General features: G+C 40.5%; 1 protein-coding gene across 11 annotated transcripts in view; it reads right to left on the bottom strand.

Annotated features, from left to right (window-relative positions):
• Positions 1 to 21,048, bottom strand: part of LOC126248194 (delta(14)-sterol reductase LBR-like) — a 382,264-nt gene that overhangs the window by 118,826 nt on the left and 242,390 nt on the right. For 6 of the 11 annotated variants that reach the window (XM_049948976.1, XM_049948980.1, XM_049948987.1 and 3 more), the window contains 3 exons: positions 20,282 to 20,377; positions 13,064 to 13,135; positions 9,954 to 10,025 (listed from right to left, as the gene is read on the bottom strand). In XM_049948976.1, the coding sequence (XP_049804933.1) occupies positions 9,954 to 10,025; positions 13,064 to 13,135; positions 20,282 to 20,377 (240 nt within the window). The remainder of the gene's footprint in view (positions 1 to 9,953; positions 10,026 to 13,063; positions 13,136 to 20,281; positions 20,378 to 21,048) is intronic. The other 5 variants (XM_049948977.1, XM_049948978.1, XM_049948981.1 and 2 more) reach the window with 5 other exon arrangements.

Below are 21,048 nucleotides of genomic sequence, written 5' to 3'. Positions count from 1 at the left end.
ACTTCTTCTCCTCCCCCCCCCCCCCTCCACCACCATCACCTCCTCCTCTTTCATAGGTCGAGGAGGGCAGGCCACAGAGGGAGAGCAGGCTTCTGCAAGATGCAGAACTGAAGGTGAGCAGGAAACCTCGGGGCGCATGGACTGTGGGTCCTACAGCTCAGCTGTGGCAGCAGGCCTCTGGCCTGGGAGACACCATGGGGAAGGGCCGTGGGAGGAAGGCCCATCACCAGTGGGTGCCAAAGAAGGGGGACACTTCTCCAGCCAGGGAGGGGAAGCGGCACCCAGAGGGGAAGGCATGGGAACTGCAGGTGAGAAGGGGGGAGAACTGGGTTGAGGAGGAGGGAGGAGGGGGGAAAGGATGTAAAAGAGGCAAAATTAGATGTCAGCGACAGGGTGAAGTGAGTCATATATCTGTTGGCCTCATCATAGGATAAACGATCAAGGGACTTATACTCCTGTATCTTCTTTCCCTTCTTCTAAAAAGAGGAGTCTGGTGAGCATAGAGAGTGACGGTCCTGACAATTAACACACATGGGTGGCAGAATACAGGGGCTCCCCTCATGAAGTGGATATCCACATTCACCGCATAGAGGGTCTGCTGTAAAGCTGGAAGACATGCGCCTGAAACGCACGCACCGAAAACACCTCATGGGTGGCAGGATGTACGGCTTCTTGTTCACCAATAACACATAGCCTTCACCTTCTCCGAGAGGTTATCTCCCTACAATGCCAGAATAAAGGTGCTGGTATGGGTACGATTGTCCTTACAACCTATCAAAACACGCCATAACAAAATGAACATCCCATTGCTTGAGACTGGCCTGGAGTTTCTCATCAGTTTGAAACATAAGGGCCTTATTAAAAATGATTCCCTGAACTAAAGTGGCAGCTGACCCTAGGTAACGAAAAGTGTGAGGTCATCCACATGAATGCTACAAGGAACTCAAACTTTGGTTACACGATAAATCAGTCTAATCTAAACACCGTAAATTCAACTAAATACCTAGGTATTACAATTACGAACAACTTAAATTGGAAGGAACATACAGAAAATGTTGTGGGGAAGGCTAACCAAAGACTGTGTTTTATTGGCAGCAGGACACTTAGAAAATGTAACAGACCTACTACGGAAACTGCCTACTCTACACTTGTCCATCCTCTTTTAGAATACTGCCGTGCAGTGTGGGATCCTAACCAGATAGGACTGACGGAGTACATCGAAAAAGTTCAATGAAAGGCAGCACGTTTTGTATTATCGCGAAATATGGGAGAGAGTGTCACAGAAATTATACAGGATTTGGGCTGGACATCATTAAAAGAAAGGCGTTTTTCATTGCGACGGTTATCTTCTCACAAAATTCCAATCACCAGTTTTCTCTTCCAAACGCAAAAATATTCTGTTGACACTGACCTATATAGGGAGGAATGATCACCACGATAAAATAAGGGAAATCAGAGCTCGTATGGAAAGATATAGGTGTTCATTCTTTCCGTGCGCTATACGAGATTGGAATAATAGAGAATTGTGAAGGTGGTTCGATGAACCCTCTGCCGGACACTTAAATGTGATTTGCAGAGTATCCATGTAGATATGGATGTAAATGTATATTCAACGACTGAGGACCAGTAATGGACACCAGCATATCACCAGGATGGTCTCACGCCTTCAGGTCTGCTGATTGAATGGCAGTAGTAGTTTTGATCAACAGCAAACCCGACCGCACATCACTGAGAAATTCCTCTTCAACGAACTTGTCTTCAATATCTTCCACAAAAAAATACTGGCTTGATGGCAGTGAACGTGTCCCCATCAGTCCTAGTGCAGCCAAGGTATTGGACAAGTGTTTCACTCCAAGCCGGCAAGCCTGTCCCTCTTCCTAGAGTTTAGTCAGGGAAGGGAAGGCCGCAGGGTCATAAGAAACAGCATCAAATGAGCCACTACCAACAAGAGAGATGGCCATAGAAGAATGGATAGTTTTTTGGAGTTTAATATGTTTCATACGCAAAGCATCCATCCTGATACCAACCACCCCAATCAGGGTCCCTCCTCAAGGGCACCAACCAGCCATAGCAAGGGCTGTCTGGCATGTTCCGATGCTCCAGAATGACAAGCAACCACTCCTAGGCATGCATGAGGAGGCAACAGGTATCAGATGTATGATCCCTGTGTTGTCAAGGGGCTCAGCCAGATGGGTACATAACAGCCCCAAGACACGGACTGGTTACATGTGCTGGTAGCCTAGCAATACCGGGGATGCTGGTACAGTGGTGAAGGAAGATCCATGCAATAGGAGCTAGGGAAGGAGTTCTTTCTCAAACAGAGGAGAGAAAATTTAGAAGTGGAGGTCAAACCTCAAAGGGGGACCAAAGACGCCAAATAGGAAGGATGAAAAGGAAAAGGAAAGAGGAACAAAAACAAGAAGGAATACAAGAAACCAGGTGGATAGAGATGTTGACATAAGTAAGAACACCAAAAGAGAGAAAGGAAGGGCAGAAGGGAAGGAAAGAGGACGACAAGAAGGGAGGGGTACAGGAAAGGAAATGCAGCCCGGAACAGAAGAAGGGGTCACAATAGTTTAGTGCACAATGTGTGCCACGCCACGCACAAACTCCCGGAAGAACAGTGATCTTCAGAGTGTCCATGCCCATTGACAATGTTTTGGTTGACTACGTCTGACTATCCCAAGGGAGGATCACTGTACTGTGCACCAAGCACATCATAAACCATACCACATCTGTACCTGCCATCCAAGAACTAGTAGTGTACTCCCTGCAACATTCTGTGTCATCCCAGACCATTGGTCAGAGACTAGTAGCCACCGAATTATGGAATTACTATCTCATGTGTAGACTGCTGGTGATACCACAATACAATTGGATGTGCTTGGAGCGATACTGTGACCGGGAAGCATGGACTACAGATGAATGGTCTTGCATTGTGTTCAGTAATGAATCACAGATCTGCACTATTCCTGGATGACCACTGTCAGCAATAATGTCGGCAACCTGGGAACCTAGGTATAGGTCTCATTCTTCCAATGTTTTGGAGAGGCACTGCAGTGTTACTCCTGGTGTTACTGTGTGGCAAGCCATCGGGAATGACTTCAGGTCATGTCTGGTAGTGACTAAGGGAATTCTGATGGCAGAACAGTATGACATGAACATCCAGCATTCTCATGTGTTACCTTTCATATGACAGTATTATGGTGTGACTTTTCTCGAAGATAGTGCTCATCCATCCATGCCACATGTGTCTATGAATTGTCTTCACAATGTTCATGGTACTTCCGTGGCTAGCTAGATTCTCAAATCTGTCCCTGATAGAAAGTGTGGGATCAACACAGATGTCAACTCCACCCCAGAGCCAGTATCCAGGATAACACAAACCAATTACAGCAGTTGTGGGCCAGCATGTCTCACAAGTGGATACAACAGTCTTGATGACGTCTTTCCCAAATGAATCAGTGCATGCATCCAGGACAGACAGGGTGCAATGTCATACTGATAAGCTGGTTCGCACTGCAAAGTTCTTTGTAAATTTGACTCAGTCTTGTAATCACTGAAATGACATCACATACCCGGTCCTCCCTTAAAGTATCAATTTGTTTCCTCCTCCCTACTGCATGCTTCACTGTCTTTTGTCAGGTGGTGTATAATGTAGAAATAAACAGTGTGGAAAATACGATTAAATAAAACACTAAAACAAAAGGAATTTAATTAAAATTCTAATTGAATTACTTTCAACTTATATTACTATATCTGTTATTGGCTGCCTCTGAACCACCCGAGTTTGCCAACTAACTACAACTATATCTGCATTTAGACCTACAGTTACTACACTGTTTTATATTGTCCTCACTGGTATGTGAATACCTTCGCAATTCTCAAGTCTACGCATACCCATTTGGGTGAACACTGCAACTTCTTTAAAATTTCTCTTAACTATTTTTAGCCATGGATATCATTCTCAATTATGCAGATAACATTTCTTCTTAGTCTTCTACTTTGCCCTTCAGATCCATTGACATCATTTTGATATTGAGGGTGTCCACTTGATCTTAAAGTTGAGGAGCAACTTTTTAGATGCGAGACCTTAACTTTTCCCGACGAATTGAATGTTCAATGACTTACGGGTTTGCTGCCGGGTGACGTAATCGACCACCACCGATATTTCGACAGGAGCACACCCTGCCATTCTCAAGAATGTACAGTTGGTCGATAATGCAACGCACGTTCAATCTGTCTATCACTATAACCATTTTGACGAAATGTAACTTCAAGATGGGACAGGTCAGCTGGCAAAGTCTCAGCGTCAGAAATGACATGTGCCCTGTGTACCAAGATACAAAGTACCCCTTCACTCTGAGCCGGATGGTGACAACTATTAGCCCTGTAAGTACAAGTCGGTGTGAGTACGTTTCCTGTAGACAGCATGTACCAATGATACATCATCCTTCCTCCTAACCAACACGTCAAGAAAGGGAAGGCAACCATCCTCTTCCACCTCCATCATAAAACGAATGTTCGGGTGGATCAAGTTCAGCTGTTCTAGAAAAGCATTCAAATTCTCCCTACCATGAGGCCAAACAACACAGTTATCATCAACATATCTAAAGAAACAGGCGGGTTTCAAAGGCGTTGACTCCAATGCACATTTCTCGAAGTCTTCCATAAACAAATTTGCGATCACAGGAAGACAACGGACTACCCATCACAGCTCGATCTGTCTGCTCTTAATACTGGTCATTGAATAAAAAGTAAGTGGATGTCAACACATGCCAAAAGAGATTAGTTAATTCAGCACCAAATCTAGCCTCAATTAACCACAGCAAATCAGACAGAGGAACACGAGTGAAGAGAGAGACCACATCGAAACTCATTAAAATATCAGAGTCATTCAACTGTAGTCCATCCAAACAACGTAAAAAATCACCTGAGTTCCTGATATGATGTTCACACCAACCTACTTGTGGACTCAACAGAGAAGCAAGATGTTTGGCTACATGATATGTCGGAGCACCGATGTTACTCCCTATAGGACGAAAAGGAACCCCTTCCTTGTGAACCTTTGGAAGGCCACGTAACCTAGGGGGAACAGCAGTATAGGTGTTAAGACTCTTGATAGTGTCCTGCGACAAACCACTTTTCTTCAGGAGGCTGTTGGTCTTTCTCTCAACACTTTTTGTGGGGTCAGCACCGATTTTGTGATACGCAGAATCAGAAAGTAAACACTGCATCTTTTCTATATAATCCTGTTTATTTAAAACAACGGTGGCATTACCCTTGTCTGCAGGTAAAATAATAATATCAGGATCAACTTTGACAGAGCGTATAGCGGCCCTCTCTGCTGGTGTTAAATTACTCTTGGGTGGGCGATCCCTAGTCAACATACGACATGCCTCCCTTATAACCTCCTCTGCAGCATCAGGAGGTAGTTTGCAAACTGCCTGTTCAATTGAACTAATAAAATCAACTACCGGAAAACTTTTCAGAGTGGGTGCAAAATTTAAACCCTTCCCAAGCATGGATAAGGTTGCGTCGTCAAACGATTTCTCTGTGAGATTTATCACAGAACATCGAGATATAACATCAGACTCCACGCGATGAAAAAATTCAAACTTTGCCAAATGCCAGGCTCGTCCATGGCGGGGTGTTCTCCCGCCGATATATCGGTGGTCGTTGAAAGTGTTACCCGGCTGAATTCCCAGAACTTATTTGAAAGTTGTATATGCCAGGAGAAACTCAGGTCTCTCATTTAGGCTTGTTTAAACATTTGCATTTGCCTATTGGCAGAGCTTCTGCACCCGCCATTTTCCAACAGTATTTGGAACAGCTGACTGCTCAAGTGCCAAACTATTGAAACTATTTGGATGGTATTATCATAGAAGGTCGTGCATCTTAAGAACACATTGCAAATTTAAGTGCTTTGTTTCGTGTGTCATCTAATGCAGGACTAAAGTGTAGACTGGACAAGTGTTATTTTTTTAAACCTGAGTTGCAGTATCTTGGTCATCTCATAAACAGCCAAGGTGTACATCCTCTTCAGTTGCATTTGTTAGCCATACGAGATTTGCCAGTTCCTCCCAATGTCGCAGAATTGCAGCCAGTCCTAGGGAAAACTAAATACTATATTCGGTTCATACCGAATGCTGCGCAAATCGCAGCTCACTTGCATCGCAAAGAATGTCCCCTCTGTTTGGACAGATGAGTGCCAAGGAGCTTTTCAAAAACTTAAAGATGCATTGCTTAGTGATTGATGTTTGGTGCACTTTGATCCCGACAAACCAGTTGTGTTGCAAGTTGATACTTCCTCTTATGGAATTGGTGCCCTACTTTCGCACAGAATTGGTGGTAACGGCAGACCTATTGCTTTCGCATCAAAAGTATTGTCGCAAGCTCAGTGTAACTACTCACAAATGGAGAAAGAGGCATTGATTACTGTGTATGGTGTCACCAAATTCCACCACTATTTGTATGACAGGATATTCTACTTTAGTAACAGATCACAAGCCAGTTCCTGTATGAACTGCCCTAAAATTGCAAAGATGGTCTTTGCTGTTGTCTCCATACCAGTACGAGATTGTATGTCATCTAACAGCCCAACATAGCAATGCAGATGCACTTTCATGTCTTCTGATTGGCCCTGATATGGAATGCTCAGGATTCTGAATTACTTCAATCCTTTCCTCTGAACCATAGGAAAATTGCACAGGCCACAGAAACTGATTCAGGTTTGAACATTTTGCTAAAACACATTCATACAACTTGGCCTCGCTCACTGTATAGCATGAAGAATGCTGTAGTGCGCCGATACTTTGGACTTTGGCATATCCTCGCTATACAGGAAGGTGTGATTCTTGTTCGAAATGACAGTAGACAGTCATGTGTGTTGACCCCAAAGCTTTGGGGGGGGGGGGGGGGGGGGGGAAGAGTGTTGCAGTTACTTCACCAAGGACACGGGGGGATTGTTCGTACAATACAGTTAGTGCGTCGCCACTGTACATAGCAGGGCATGGACACCCAAAAAGAACAGTGGACATATCACAGTGTCACACCTGTAAGGAAAATCAGTCCATTCCTCACAAAACTTTTCTGCTGGCCTAAGTGACAATCATCATGACAAAGTGTGCACATAGACTTTGCGAGATCTTTTCAGAACACTCGTTGGTTGATTGTGGTAGACTCTTATAGCAAGTTTCCCTTTGCTGTGTCAATGACCTTGACAGCATCATGCAGCACAATTCAGGTGTTGTCCTCTATTTTTTGCCTCGAAGGTTTGCGTCAGGACCTTCAAGCAGCAGATGGCCATACTTCACACTGCACAAACCAGGGAGCATGCATTGCAACTGTTTATTGCCTCCTATCATTCGCATCCACGAGATGGACCATCGCCAGCAGAATTGCTTCACGGCCGCCACCATCAGACACTGCTCCACCCTCCTCAGCATCCGGTACCAAAGGAAGGCCACAAGTATTGTTTCGCGCCGCATGATATTGTGTTTTACAGGGTTTTTAGCAGTAGCAGAAGGTGCATGCGAAGCAGCACATGCATTTATCTCCTTTCAGACCCAGACAGATTGCAGCGCCGACATCACAATCAAATTCGTCACTTTCATGTGCACGGTGATCCTTCTGTGTCTCTCCCCCAGACTCACGGATCTCGAGGACAGCGCGGCCACAGCAGCCACCAGAAGGTGTCATCACAACACCGCAGGATCCCCCAATGGAGTCTGAGCCTCCGCCTCCTCTTGGCCTACCAATGGAGCTGGACCTGCCGACACCGTTGCAGCTGCCACCTTCTACATCTGGTTATGGTCCTCAGGAGGTGGACGCGTACCCTGCTGGTCATTTTGCGGGGCACTCTTCTGACAGAGCAAAGGCCAGATAGCGGTGTACGACCGGAAGCCTGATGTAGCCTGCAGCCACAGATTCCGGTCCAGCACAGCATCCACACTACTGCCTCTCCTGCCATTGTAAAGCTACAATTACAATAATGGTCCGTCGCTTTGAGGGGTGGAATGTTCCGGCGTAACGTCAAGCATCAGCATGCTGGTCAAAAACGTTAGAGCAGAGAGGGCTGTGGAGAAGACGTCAGTCAATAGTACGCTGACCGAACCCTGTCTAGGATGACAACGAGACAGCAGCGGCAACTACACAAAGAGGACATAAGTGCCATGCCGCCTGGCCGCGGCCCAGTTGAAAACTAGCCATTCTACATGCTCTATAGCAGCGACCTAGGAACTGTATTTCTTCTCTGGTGTTACAAATTGTATATACTGAAGACATTGCTTGTGTTTCATGTCATCCTTTGCTTGCAACATCTCATTGTAAATTTCTCAAAGTTAAGTATGGTTATTTATCTTACTATAACAAAAATTCATTAATACAATTTGCTTGAATTGCTGTCTAGGGATCCGAGAAAGCAAGTTCCCTAGGCACCCCATAGTTGACGAGTGGGTAGGACACAACAAAACCGTGTTCAGGTACTTTGACTTCGTGGCACTGTCACTGGTAACTTTACCATTGCTCTTGTCTGCAGCTGATAGCTCCTGATGCAGCAGATGAGATGTGGCATGCTGATGTTGTGCGACAATACAACACATGGTCAATAATGTTACAGCAGAGACGGCTGTGGAGAAGACGTCAGTCAATAGTACGCTGACTGACCCCTGTCTACGACGACAACGAGACAGCAGCAGCATCTACACAAAGAGGACATAAGTGCCACGGGCTGGTAATGGCCCAGTTAAAGACTAGCCGTTTTACGAGCTCTATTGCAGCGACTTAGGAACTGTATTTCTTCTCGTGTTGCAAATTGTATATACTAAAGAGACTGGTTGTGTTTCATGTCACCCTTTGCTTGCGATATCTCATTGTAAATTTCTCACAGTTAAGTATTGTCATTTATCTTACTGTAATAAAAATTCATTAATACGACTTGCTTGAATTGTAATCTAGCGATCCGCTGCTTGTCACTGCCATTCATAGACTTTCTGCTTGTCGTCTTCCAAGAGGATATATAGAAGCTCTGCTGTTTCTACGTTACAACAAATATTTAAGAATGAGAGTAGTCTCATTTCTTTTTTAAAAAATCATATCTGCACTACTGGAAACCAAGGTCTTTATCAATTTTTCTTAATTTTGTAAATTTATATTCACAATGTACCACTTCGTAATGCACCATTGTAATCAAACCAGGACCAGAAGCAATCTAAATCTGAAAAAAAAAAATTGATGTTGACTGTCAAAACAGCTATAGATGAGCACCCATGGCACGAAATGCACTGTGCATTAATATAAAATCATGATTGTGACTTAAGGCAGTTGTTCTTTATTTTACGAAAGTAATACAGTCACAAAAGAAACACTGGATAAAATGGAGTAGCTTCCCCAACCCGCAGGCGTCTTAAAATACTTTAATTCAATGTCTTCAAGTTCACACAACTTCCTTCTCTTCCCATTAAAAAATATCATGTCTTATGGTGACAAAGAAATTCAGAAGCACTGGCAGATAACATAACTATTTAAACTAAATGTTAGTTAATGATCTTGCAGTATAACTCCCAAAATCTTTTGGATACAAAAGAATTAAAATGTTTCTTTATGGAATAGTTTTATACCTATGAGTAAGAATGTGGCCACAAACTTTGTACAATAGCTTCCTATACTCTCCACTGTTTAACACCTTCTGTCTGGTTCCTTACCTAAAGAAACAGGCCTGCACGGATGGAAACATCAACCCATAGCAGAGTTCTTTCTGCAAGTGAACCTTCTCCTCATAATCAAGAATAATTTCTTATACATTCCACAAACTATGTTCTTAAACCAATGAAACAACATTTCAAGACCGATTCAATGTTACATCTACCATGATTCCAATTATTCAAAGTGAAAATACCATCAGTGATTACAAAATGCTTAATTCAGTGATTGAACTAAACAAATTTACTCACCAACAGAGCCTTCCTTCAACAGTCGTCTTTGGAAATCTCCCTCAAAGTATGACTTTCCATATCTTGGCACATCTGAAATTTTGGTAACAGGATTATTTATGTATTGAATTTCAACATGCTAACAAAGTTTAATTTTCAAATACCGCTCACTTCAGTTACATATATTTCATGAACATGTTCAATGAGAGAGTTGTGTCCACAGTTATTTTTAATTAACCATTGCCATCAACTTTTGAAGAGTAATACCACAATGAAATAGCAACAATGTAACATGAAAAACTTCGTTCCAATAATTAGCACACTACCACCAGTTTTCGATACACTTTCTTGCAAGCACCATGAATGCATTACTATTCAGAGAACCCTACTTTAAGTTCAAACTTCATTGCTGTATGATAACCAATCCTCTTATTCACCTACCTCTATGCCCATCACCGTTTCATTGAACCTTACTGCCCTCATCATAACTTCACCCCCCCCCCCCAACAAACACAACCCAACCCCTTCTGCTACGATTTCTCACACTATCATAACTAACCCTGAACGAGATTACCTTATCTACCTCTCACTCCCAAATCTCCACTCTGAACTGTGCACAATGCACACATGCTCTGTATCGAGAACCAGCGTCTCCACTTTGTTGTGACAAGAGATAAACTTCTGTTACACACTCAGAGCTAGAAATCTTACTTCTGGTGTTTCGACAAGGAGGTAATCACTAAGCCATTGGTCTTTCATGAATCTGTGAAGCTCTTTATAAATTTGGCTTCCACATAACTACATATTTTATAATAATTTCTTCTTTGTGATCATCAGTCTCTCCACAAAAGTGGCTAAATGAATTGCAATTTAAAATTTTAATGATGTTCATATGCAATATTAAATACATTACATGTATGTGAGTTCAAACATTGACTGTCAGTAACAACTTATTCCTGAAGAAAAAGACACCTAAACTGCACCATCGCCCCAGTGATCTTCTCATGATTGCTTCTAACAGCACAAGGCTATTGGACCTAGCAACCAATTTTACATAGTAGATGCAAAGGAAGAATTTCTAAATGTGAGAAGTACTAGTCCCTGCCTCAGCCATAAATACTAATACTACAGTTCTGAAAAGAAAAGTATTCAAATGATGCATTAAACACGTAAGCACTCAAAATATCAGTATTAATGAGCAACACAAATAGCCATGTAATTTTGTACTAAGTTCTTCGTCATTACAATTCCCTTGGAAGTGGCAAATGTTGTTTTTCAGGCCACAGTTATTCAATTTAAAACTTCCTACTTCAAGAGAATATCATTTTGTTAAATTACAGTGAATCTTTACATACATGCAATTCAAAGATACTTTAACAGTAACTTTACAGTATAAGAGTATGTTCTGCTGAATAGTATGATAAGCTGTGCTATATAATTGACTTCTGGCAGCAAATATTTGTTAACTATTGCGAATACATTTTATCAGGTTAAAAATTCTGGTTCCAGCTTAAACCCAAGACACATTACAATGCCAGTAAGGGGCATAAAAGCCATAAACCCCAAGGCCTTTACAAAGCGACACCTAAAAAAGCTCGTCAGATGTCACTGTGTGAAATATTTTCTGATTTCTCACTGACCATATATAAGCAAATGTTTAAACAATGAAGGCTCTTGTACGATACAGAAATAAAAAGGAAAAATCTTCCAAAACCTCTTGTTTGACTATTTCTAAATAAATGACATATAATCACGTTTGTCCATGCGACTTCAGGCATAATGTAGACTACTAGTTCTGTATCTTCTTATTACACTAAACTTGATTGCTCCCATTATTAAGGTACTATCTGTCATAGCACGTTAGTCCATGCCTGAACTCTGTCACTATGCTGCAACAAGTTTATTGTTAACCAGTCAAATCTGTGGCAGTAGGCAAACAATTTACTACACTCATTATGTTACACTCTGCTGGAAAAAATAATGTATGAGACATGGTACAAAACAAACTTGATAAATGTTGCAAATTTGTCTGCTTACAAAACATTTATAACTAGCATAGAAGTAGGGCCACTTTCACCCCCCCCCCCACACACACACACACAAAGACGCACGCGTTCGTGGGGGGGGGGGGGGGGGGCAGGAAGGGGAAGAAGGTGTGGAGTAAGTGACTGATGGACTGGACTGGACTGCACTCGACACAGGTAGGCAGGGAGAGAGGGAGGAGAGAATGAATTCAACTGTTCTGCTACATAGAACCCATCTGCTTGTCCTTGCTATTCATAACCTTTCTGCTTATCATCCTTCAAAAGGCTACACAGATTTACATTACAACAAATATTTATGAATGAGAGTAGTCTCATTTCTTTTTTAAATCATGTCATCACTACTGGAACTCAAGTTACTTTTCGATTTTTCTTAATTTTGTAAATTTATATTCACAATGTACCACTTTACAATATACCATTGTAATCTTACAAGGACCAGAAGCAATCTAAATATAAAAAAAAAAAAACAAAAATGTAGATAAAGAAACACTGGATAAAATGAAGTGGCTTTTTTTTTTTTTTTTTTTTTTCCAGGCATCTTAAAATACTTTACATTCAATGTATTCAAGTTCACACAACTTCCTTCTCTTCCCATTAAAAATATCATGTCTTGTGATGACAAAGAAATTCAGAAGCACTGGCAGATAACATAACTATTTACACTAAATGTTAGTTAATGCTCTTTCAGTTTAACTCCCAAAATCTTTGGGATCACAAAGAATTAAAATGTTTCTTTGTGGAACAGTTTTATACTTATGAGTAAGAATGTCGCCACAAACTTTGTACAATAGCTTCCTATACTCTTCACTGTTTAACACCTTCTGTCTGGTTCCTTACCTAGAGATACAGACCTGCACAGATGGAAACATCAACCCATAGCAGAGTTCTTTCTGCAAGTGAACCTTCTCCTCATAATCAAGAATAATTTCTTATACCTTCCACAAACTATGTTCTTAAACCAATGAAACAACATTTCAAGACCGATTCAATGTTACATCTACCATGATTCCAATTATTCAAAGTGAAAATACCATCAGTGATTACAAAATGCTTAATTCAGTGATTGAACTAAACAAATTTACTCACCAACAGAGCCTTCCTTCAACAGTCGTCTTTGGAAATCTCCCTCAAAGTATGACTTTCCATATCTTGGCACATCTGAAATTTTGGTAACAGGATTATTTATGTATCGAATTTCAACATGCTAACAAAGTTTAATTTCCAACTACTGCTCAGTTACATATATTTCATAAACATGTTCAATGAGAGAGTTGTGTCCACAGTTATTTTTAATTAACCATTGCCACCAACTTTTGAAGAGTAATACCACAATGAAATAGTAACAATTTAACATGAAAAACTTCATTTTAACAATTGGCACACTACCACCAGTTTTCGATACACTTTCTTGCTTGCATCATGAACACATTACTTTAAGTTCAAACTTCATTGCTGCATGATAACCAATCCTCTCATTCACCTACCTCTATGCCCATCACCATCTCATTAAACCTTACTGCCCTCATCATAACTTCACCCCCCCCCCCCCCCCCCCAAAACCCAACCCCTTCTGCTACACTTTCTTACTCTATCATAACTAACCCTTAACAAGATTCCCTTATCTACCTCTCACACCCAAACCTCCACTCTGAACTGTGCACAATGCACATACGCTCTATATCGAGAACCAGGGTCTCCAGCTTGTTGTGACAAGAGTTAAGCTGCTGTTACAATAATCAAAATGGCTCTGAGAACTATGGGACTTAACTTCTGAGGTCATCAGTCCCCTAGAACTTAGAACTACTTAAACCTAACTAAGCTAAGAACATCACACATATCCATGCCCGAGGCAGGATTCGAACCTGCGACCGTAGTGGTCATGCGGTTCCAGACTGTAGCACCTAGAACTGCTCGGCCACCCCAGCCGGCAAGCTGCTGTTACACTCTCAGAGCTAGAGATCTTACTTCTGTTGGTTCGACAAGGAGACAATCACTAAGCCATTGGTCTTTCATGAATCTGTGAAGCTCTTTAAAAATTTGGTCTCCACATAACTACATATTTTATAATAATTTCTTCTTTGTGAAGGAAACACCATTACAGAGTCTGACATGACCTACAGCTTTTCACTCTGACATGGTGAGATGCCAACTGATGTGGCTTAAGGGAACTGAGTGCCACTTCACATCTCAATGAATCGCTGCTTGGTTTTATTAATACTACACACAAGTTGAGTTTCAGCTGGTGAAAGGGAAGAGTCACTGCTGAAATAGTGGCTGCTAACACTTGGGACACATATCTATTCAAATGGGACTGACATTTAGTTAGGAAAGGCAGGTAGCAAGCCATGTCTCACTTTTACTGATACTGCTCAGTGTGGCTGATTAACTTTCATCATGAAATCTTTTTCATTATTTCTACAAATTACAGCTAACAGTGCTTTAGAAACATAAATGCTAAACAAAGACAAAAACACCATGAACTAAAAACAAAACAAGATAACGAAGTGAACAACCATATGGAATGAAAACAAGAGAACAAGATGCTAACCTACATATTACCACTAGCTATGGCCTGTGTGAGAGTCTTAAGGGCTGCTCTCTCACCAGCACTGGTTGTATTGGTAGCAGTGACTACAGTTATTGTTAGCAGTAATTATGCTTACTAACAACCATATATTAAAACACGTTAGTGGAATTCCTATGTGTTTTCTATAACAAACTACGGCTTCTATAAACATAGGATGCTCTACACTCATTGTACTTTTTAATTAAAAGAAATCTTCAATATATTACATTGTAATACACTGCGTACCATTGGCGTGAACATACAGGACATACGCAGCAAGCGAACCTTGCCTGGGTGCAGCATGATGTAACTTTTGCCCTTTCCTGAAGGTTAGAGAAGATGTTATATCCACCAACTATAACCAAAACGTCACAAACATTTTACCACGTACTTCCATATGCCAGTAACTTTCCTAGACTTAATAGGAAATTCTGTTAGTGATTAACATCTACATTCATCCTGCTTTCTCTTATTGATCCAAGATGAGGCTTCAACACACTTGTCAGTAGTATCTTTTGGAAATATACATAAAATCACAAGCAACAACTCTAATGGGGTGGTCCCAATTACTCCTGTAAGAAACTTCCTGGCAGACTGGAACGGTGGGCCGGACAAGGCCTAGTTTTAAGACTCAATCCAATACACAGTTTTAATGTACCAGAATGTCAGAATGTTCTAATTAGCGCACACCCCGCTGCAGAGCGAAAATCCACTCTCCTTCAATTAGCCTTAAGGGCAAAATCCTGCACACCACACACGATATTTCCATATGGAGCATAGTAGAGGTGATGCCCTCACACACTGGGCATGAAGCAGATGATGACCACAAATATAGCATCACAGTAGGTTCTGATCATCAGCAGGAACAGTCTGTATGGACAGTTCCTGTTGTTATTAACTTATGAGGAACTTAAGAAGCTTTTGATGCTGACTGGTGTCATGATGTTGAAAGATTAATTTTTTTGTGTATGTTGTGACATTACGAGAAGGTGCCATGTGAGATGAGAGTTGTGAGAGATGTGAGATAAGTGTTTGCTGGTGCGATCACTCAGGCAATAGGTTAGTCTAGGCAGCTATGGTGTGGCTAATGCAGGTGAGGTAGCTTGGAGGTGGCTGGGGTATGCAAGGAGGGTGCTGCTGACCATTGGGGATCAGGGGGAAAACTCATAAGTGAGGGAACGTGGCTGGTCTCTGGCTGGACATAGTGTGCAATGGTGTCCACACTGTTTTGAAAAGAGAATGAATAATAATCTTTATTGAAAAGTACATAACATGGCTTGTAGATGTGCTCTAAGAGAACCACGTACACCAGAGAAATTGTGGTAACGAGATAAGCTCATTGTAACTTTAACCTTGATTCTAAAACATTAACATTAAAAAGTTGTAAATGTTTAATTACAATCATTTATGAAACAAATAAATTAATCAATCATGTAATGTTTACGTATAATATGTGTATGAAAGCTGAAGATGTCAATCATCACCAGAACATGTTACTTTTACAATCAAGCATGTGTATAAACAATTTACAAAATTTATATGCGAATTGTGCCATGACTACATATTTCCCACACAAAAACTTAACGTATCAGCATGACTGTCCCTGGACCATTACTTAACATTTCCAATGTATGAGTAAATATAATTCTATGATTTAAGAAGTATTTGTAATTCAGTTCGAACACATTGCAGCACAGGATGTGGCCTGACATTCATGTAATTTATGAATATATATATATATATATATATATATATATATATATATATATATAAGGGTGATTCAGAGGACTGAACTGATATCTTTCATGCCATCTGCAAAGTCATGTCTGGCCTTCAAAACTACGGTCGACATTTTCATATTCTCCCACTCACTGTGCATGAGCTATTAGTCCTACAGAAAAAAACGAACAGGACCTTTTTGTAGGAAATTTGATGTACTTAAATTCTGTACTGGGATAATTTTCACTAGACATCATTGTTTTCAAATTAGTGCGGAAACATGTACAAAAGTGACCTTCAAATGCACACCCATGCCCATAGTCAGCCCCCATTGGTCAGCAGTTCTAGTAAGCTGTTCATGGTACTCCCTCCTACCACTGTACAAAAATGTGCAACTGCGTGAATTATTTCCCCACATTCCACCTTTTGTGATCTTCGCTGACTGACCATATCACACCACCGGACTAGTCAAGCCCTTACAAATTGTGAAACTGACTTTTGTGTGAATTTTAACACCATAAAATAAACAATTACAGTGTTGTATTTGTCATGCCTTCTTACTGCAGAAGTACTGTACTTGTAAGGGTTAAGTCTGGATAAAATTGTCAACGTAATTAGTTTACAGCAGTCTTTTTCTTTCATCACCCTCACGGGCATGTTTAAATTAGTATTGTTAACAAAACAGCCTACAATGCTGGTGGCATAATAGCCCAAGCAATAGATACCAAAAATGGTCAAATATTGGGAATAGTTTGTGTAATCAGACTTTTTTGTACAGTTGTAGGAGGGAGTGCAACGAACAGTGTATTGGAAAACTTGACTGGTGGGGGATGAGTGTGGGGAAAGAGCTGCATTTGAAGGTCACTATTGTCCATTTTTCTTGAAGAACTTGAAAACTGTGGCGTGCTGCAAAAATATATCTCAGTACAAAATTTAATTACGTACGAAAAATGTCCTGTTCATTTTTTCTGTTTCATTAATAGTTTGTACGTAGTGAGTGAAATAATACGAGAATCTCGCACGTGGTTTTTGAAGGCAGCAGGTAACACTGCAGGTTGCATAAAATGACACCAGTATTGGCAGCTGAATTACCCTGTATATAAAACAGTATGTATCTATGTGTGTATTGCATGTACATATGTCCAGCACCTACTCCTAAACAACCAAATTGATTTTAATCAAATGTGGTACACATACTGCTTGCTGTATGAGAATCAGCACTGTTGGGGTTGCAACCTTCTAGTTCCCACAGGAGCAGAGTTATGGGCAAAATGAAGAGGATTTGTTTTGCCCCTGAGATGTAAGCTGCCATGCATAACAGACATGATTGGTGGTAGACTTGGCATGCCTTGCAGGGGCTACATGTGTGGATGAGCATGCGTGGGCAGAGAGAGGGGGAGGGAGACCACACACACACACACACACACACACACACACACACACACACACACACACACAGAGAGAGAGAGAGAGAGAGAGAGAGAGAGAGAGAGAGAGAGAGAGAGATGGACAGACACATGGATCATGGATACACATACTGTGGTGACAATACACCCCAATAGTCAATACTACATAAAGAAAGTCCTGACAGTTGTGAATGCTTCAGACAGCTTTCAACTGTGAAGTATCATAAACTATTAAATTAATAAGATATCCATCAAGATAGCACCAGCAACACTGAGGCATTTACACAGAAACTTCAACATAGTACAGCGGTTACTCTAGGGCGGGCTAAGCCCCCGAAAACTAACAAAAATACTGTGCACAGTCAGGTTTTGAGTTAAATAAATATTACAGTCAACTGTGTATACTTCATACTACTTTCCTCAAAGTGGATGATGTTCCTACAGATGTGCTCTTCAATTTCCATACTTCTCTCTGTGAACTGTTTACAATATCTATTCTGCTATCCAAATTACATGGGAATGACATTTTCTCAATACGGCACTGCAAATCCAATTCACTTTATTTAATTAACAATTACAGATCAGAGTAAATAAACACTCATCGCTTGCTTGCAATACGCACCACATGTGTTGAACATGTGTATGGAAGAAGCTGTAGGGAACCGGCTAGTATATTTATATTCCAATGAGAGGTCGCAAAGTGACTGGAAGAACTTCTCCCTACCTACTAGTGTATTGTCTGTATCTGTAATTATTTTTATAATTGAATGGTGGTCATTTCTGAATGTTTCACATGAATTCAGTAGTTGGGAGTCATGAAATGTTTATAACCGTTAGCATAAGCACATGCGAGATCTTTTATCAGTGATCACATGGCATGATAGGTTGGAGAAGTATACGGCAGCTTCTGTACCATATGGCTTCAGGCAGCTTTCAGTGGACTTAGAAAATTTCCTGAGGTCATGGGATGAATCCTCTGAAATTTCATAGGACTTATAATAATTTTGTGACAGCGAGTTCTGAACTTCACATTCTAAGAGACACAGAAATGTTTACGTGGTTTACAGTGATTGTTTTCATGTGACCAGACAAATCCAACGTTAAAAATTTGAGGCAGCTGTGACCTATAATATTTCACTGTATTTATTATTTATAATAGTGTGATGAACCTGTTGTGTGTTCTGTCACAATGGTGAGTAAGATTAATGAACTTAGGTTTTTGTAGTGACTGTTGGTGTGATTTTGCAGTGTTAAAGCTTTATCTGTGCATACCACTGTGTCTAAATGCTCTGCTCACACTGCATGAGTAATTTTTCACTGCTTAGTTTATTATTGTTCAACTGATTTATCACATTTTATAAATCTATGTAAGGCCACACTTGTGTGAATAATCATTTAATAAATATTCTTGGAAGTGAACTCTAAACTATTTGATTTAGGGTACATTATTATTTTGAGGGATTTTATACGATCATTCCATGCATTTTGTTTTTTCCTATTTACAATTTAATTTGATTTCACTAACATGTTCTTTTGACTGTTTAATAGTTTGCTGAGTATTTATTTTAATGAATTTGGCATGACTGCCCCCTGTTGACTTTCAGCAAGCCAATCTGATAAAATTTTAGGTCATGCATCTGCCCCCACAAGTACAGTCGTAATTGGGTCTGTTGGTCCGATAACACAGACAGCATTATAAAGTATACTATTTGTTATCTATGCAAAACATACATAAAAAGAATTGTCTTATGGTGGTATAATGGGGTTCCTATTTGTGGAAAGGTCACCTTTTCAGCAACAGGTAGTGTGTTTAGTTAGATGCTAGTGTCACTTCATTGCCTCCACACCACTTCTGTATTTGACCATGGCCTGTACTTTTCCTCTTCTCTACAGCTGCCTTGGAGTCAGCCGAAATTACTACCAGTAAATTACCTGATCATGCAACCACATCTTCGGTGATTTCATCTCAATTAGTAATTGTGTAGGATTTGATGCAAAATGACCCAAAAAGGGGCACAGGTCAGCTCAAGCGGCCATACCTTAGTAATGTGTTTGATTAAATTACGGCAGCCCATTTTCTATTCTATTTATCTCCCCCGATAGTAATCTTGGAGGCAGATGTATAAGGAGTCTGACATCTGGTAGCAATATCAAGGCTGTAAACATGGTTACCAAAGGTTTTCGAATGCTCGACAGTGTGTACTTACTGAACCTTTCTCGGTCTTAAAACAATCATTGAATACCTCTGTGAGAAAGCTGTGGTTTTACTGTGTGCTAAACACTGATGTGAATAATGCCAAGAACATTTTATCTTCTAAGTGCATCACTTCTGAACACAAAGCATGGCACCATAATTCCTGAATGAATCATCACATAATTTGTGGTACAAAAATTAGGTGACCACCTGTTTCAGTGGGAAGGTAGGAATTTGCTTGTATTGACAAACTTATTTTACATGGTATAACTAATGCAATGCACCACTACAACTGTTAAATTTTGGTGATAAAAATTCCAGTATGCCAATTAAGTTTATAAGTTTGAAAAGCAATAAGCCTTGTCAATTTGCACTCAAACAACTAGAGGTCAACAACTAACTTTAGGTATACAACTCACCATGCATTAAATTTTCTCTCTTTATGCGTTGACTATCTCCATGCATTAATAGACTATCTGATCTCCTAGTTGGACCTGCATGTAGATCTACTGATCCTAGGAATTTGTAAGAAAATAGGTAGTGGATTATTGACACCATATAGGAAAGATTAAAGAAGGATGAAACTAAAACAAAATTATTACAAGAGATCCAATTAAAAGCAGTGGCAGAGCAAAAACGAAAAAACACACCTACCCAAATTTTAATATTTAGTGCTACTGGGCTTACATGTGAAAGTAATCCAGTACATTCAAACAGAGACTAGGTGGTAATCGAAGTTAACTATAAGGTCTGAGCAGTTTGGAAAATAGCGTAACTCACAAGGGAGGCACACACAACGTGGGTTACCAGTTTTTGCCGCCTTTTACACAGATGTATTCCATACTTAGGAATAATAAATGCAGGTCTAATACACTTATAAACTGTTTTCCAGTAATCAAGGCTCAAAGTCTCATGAGCTTGTTGAATAACATATGAGAGTGCCAATCGATGAGCAGAGGTTTCAGTGCAATAGCTGCACTCCATTAACACCATGTTACGTGCTCTTCTCCTCCGCACTTGTATTGTCACAATGAATCACGTTCCATAACAAAGTAACAACAATAATGGTGATAATCATTGCAGAACACTCCTGGCGAGATATAATGGAGATACAGTAGGGATTTGTGATGAATGTTAGTTTATAAATACATTTATATGCTTACTAATATTGTGTATCTTAGAAACA

The sequence above is a fragment of the Schistocerca nitens genome, chromosome 3 (assembly GCF_023898315.1).
Source record: "Schistocerca nitens isolate TAMUIC-IGC-003100 chromosome 3, iqSchNite1.1, whole genome shotgun sequence".
NCBI lineage: Eukaryota > Metazoa > Arthropoda > Insecta > Orthoptera > Acrididae > Schistocerca > Schistocerca nitens.
This window is presented reverse-complemented; position numbering and strand designations above follow the sequence as displayed.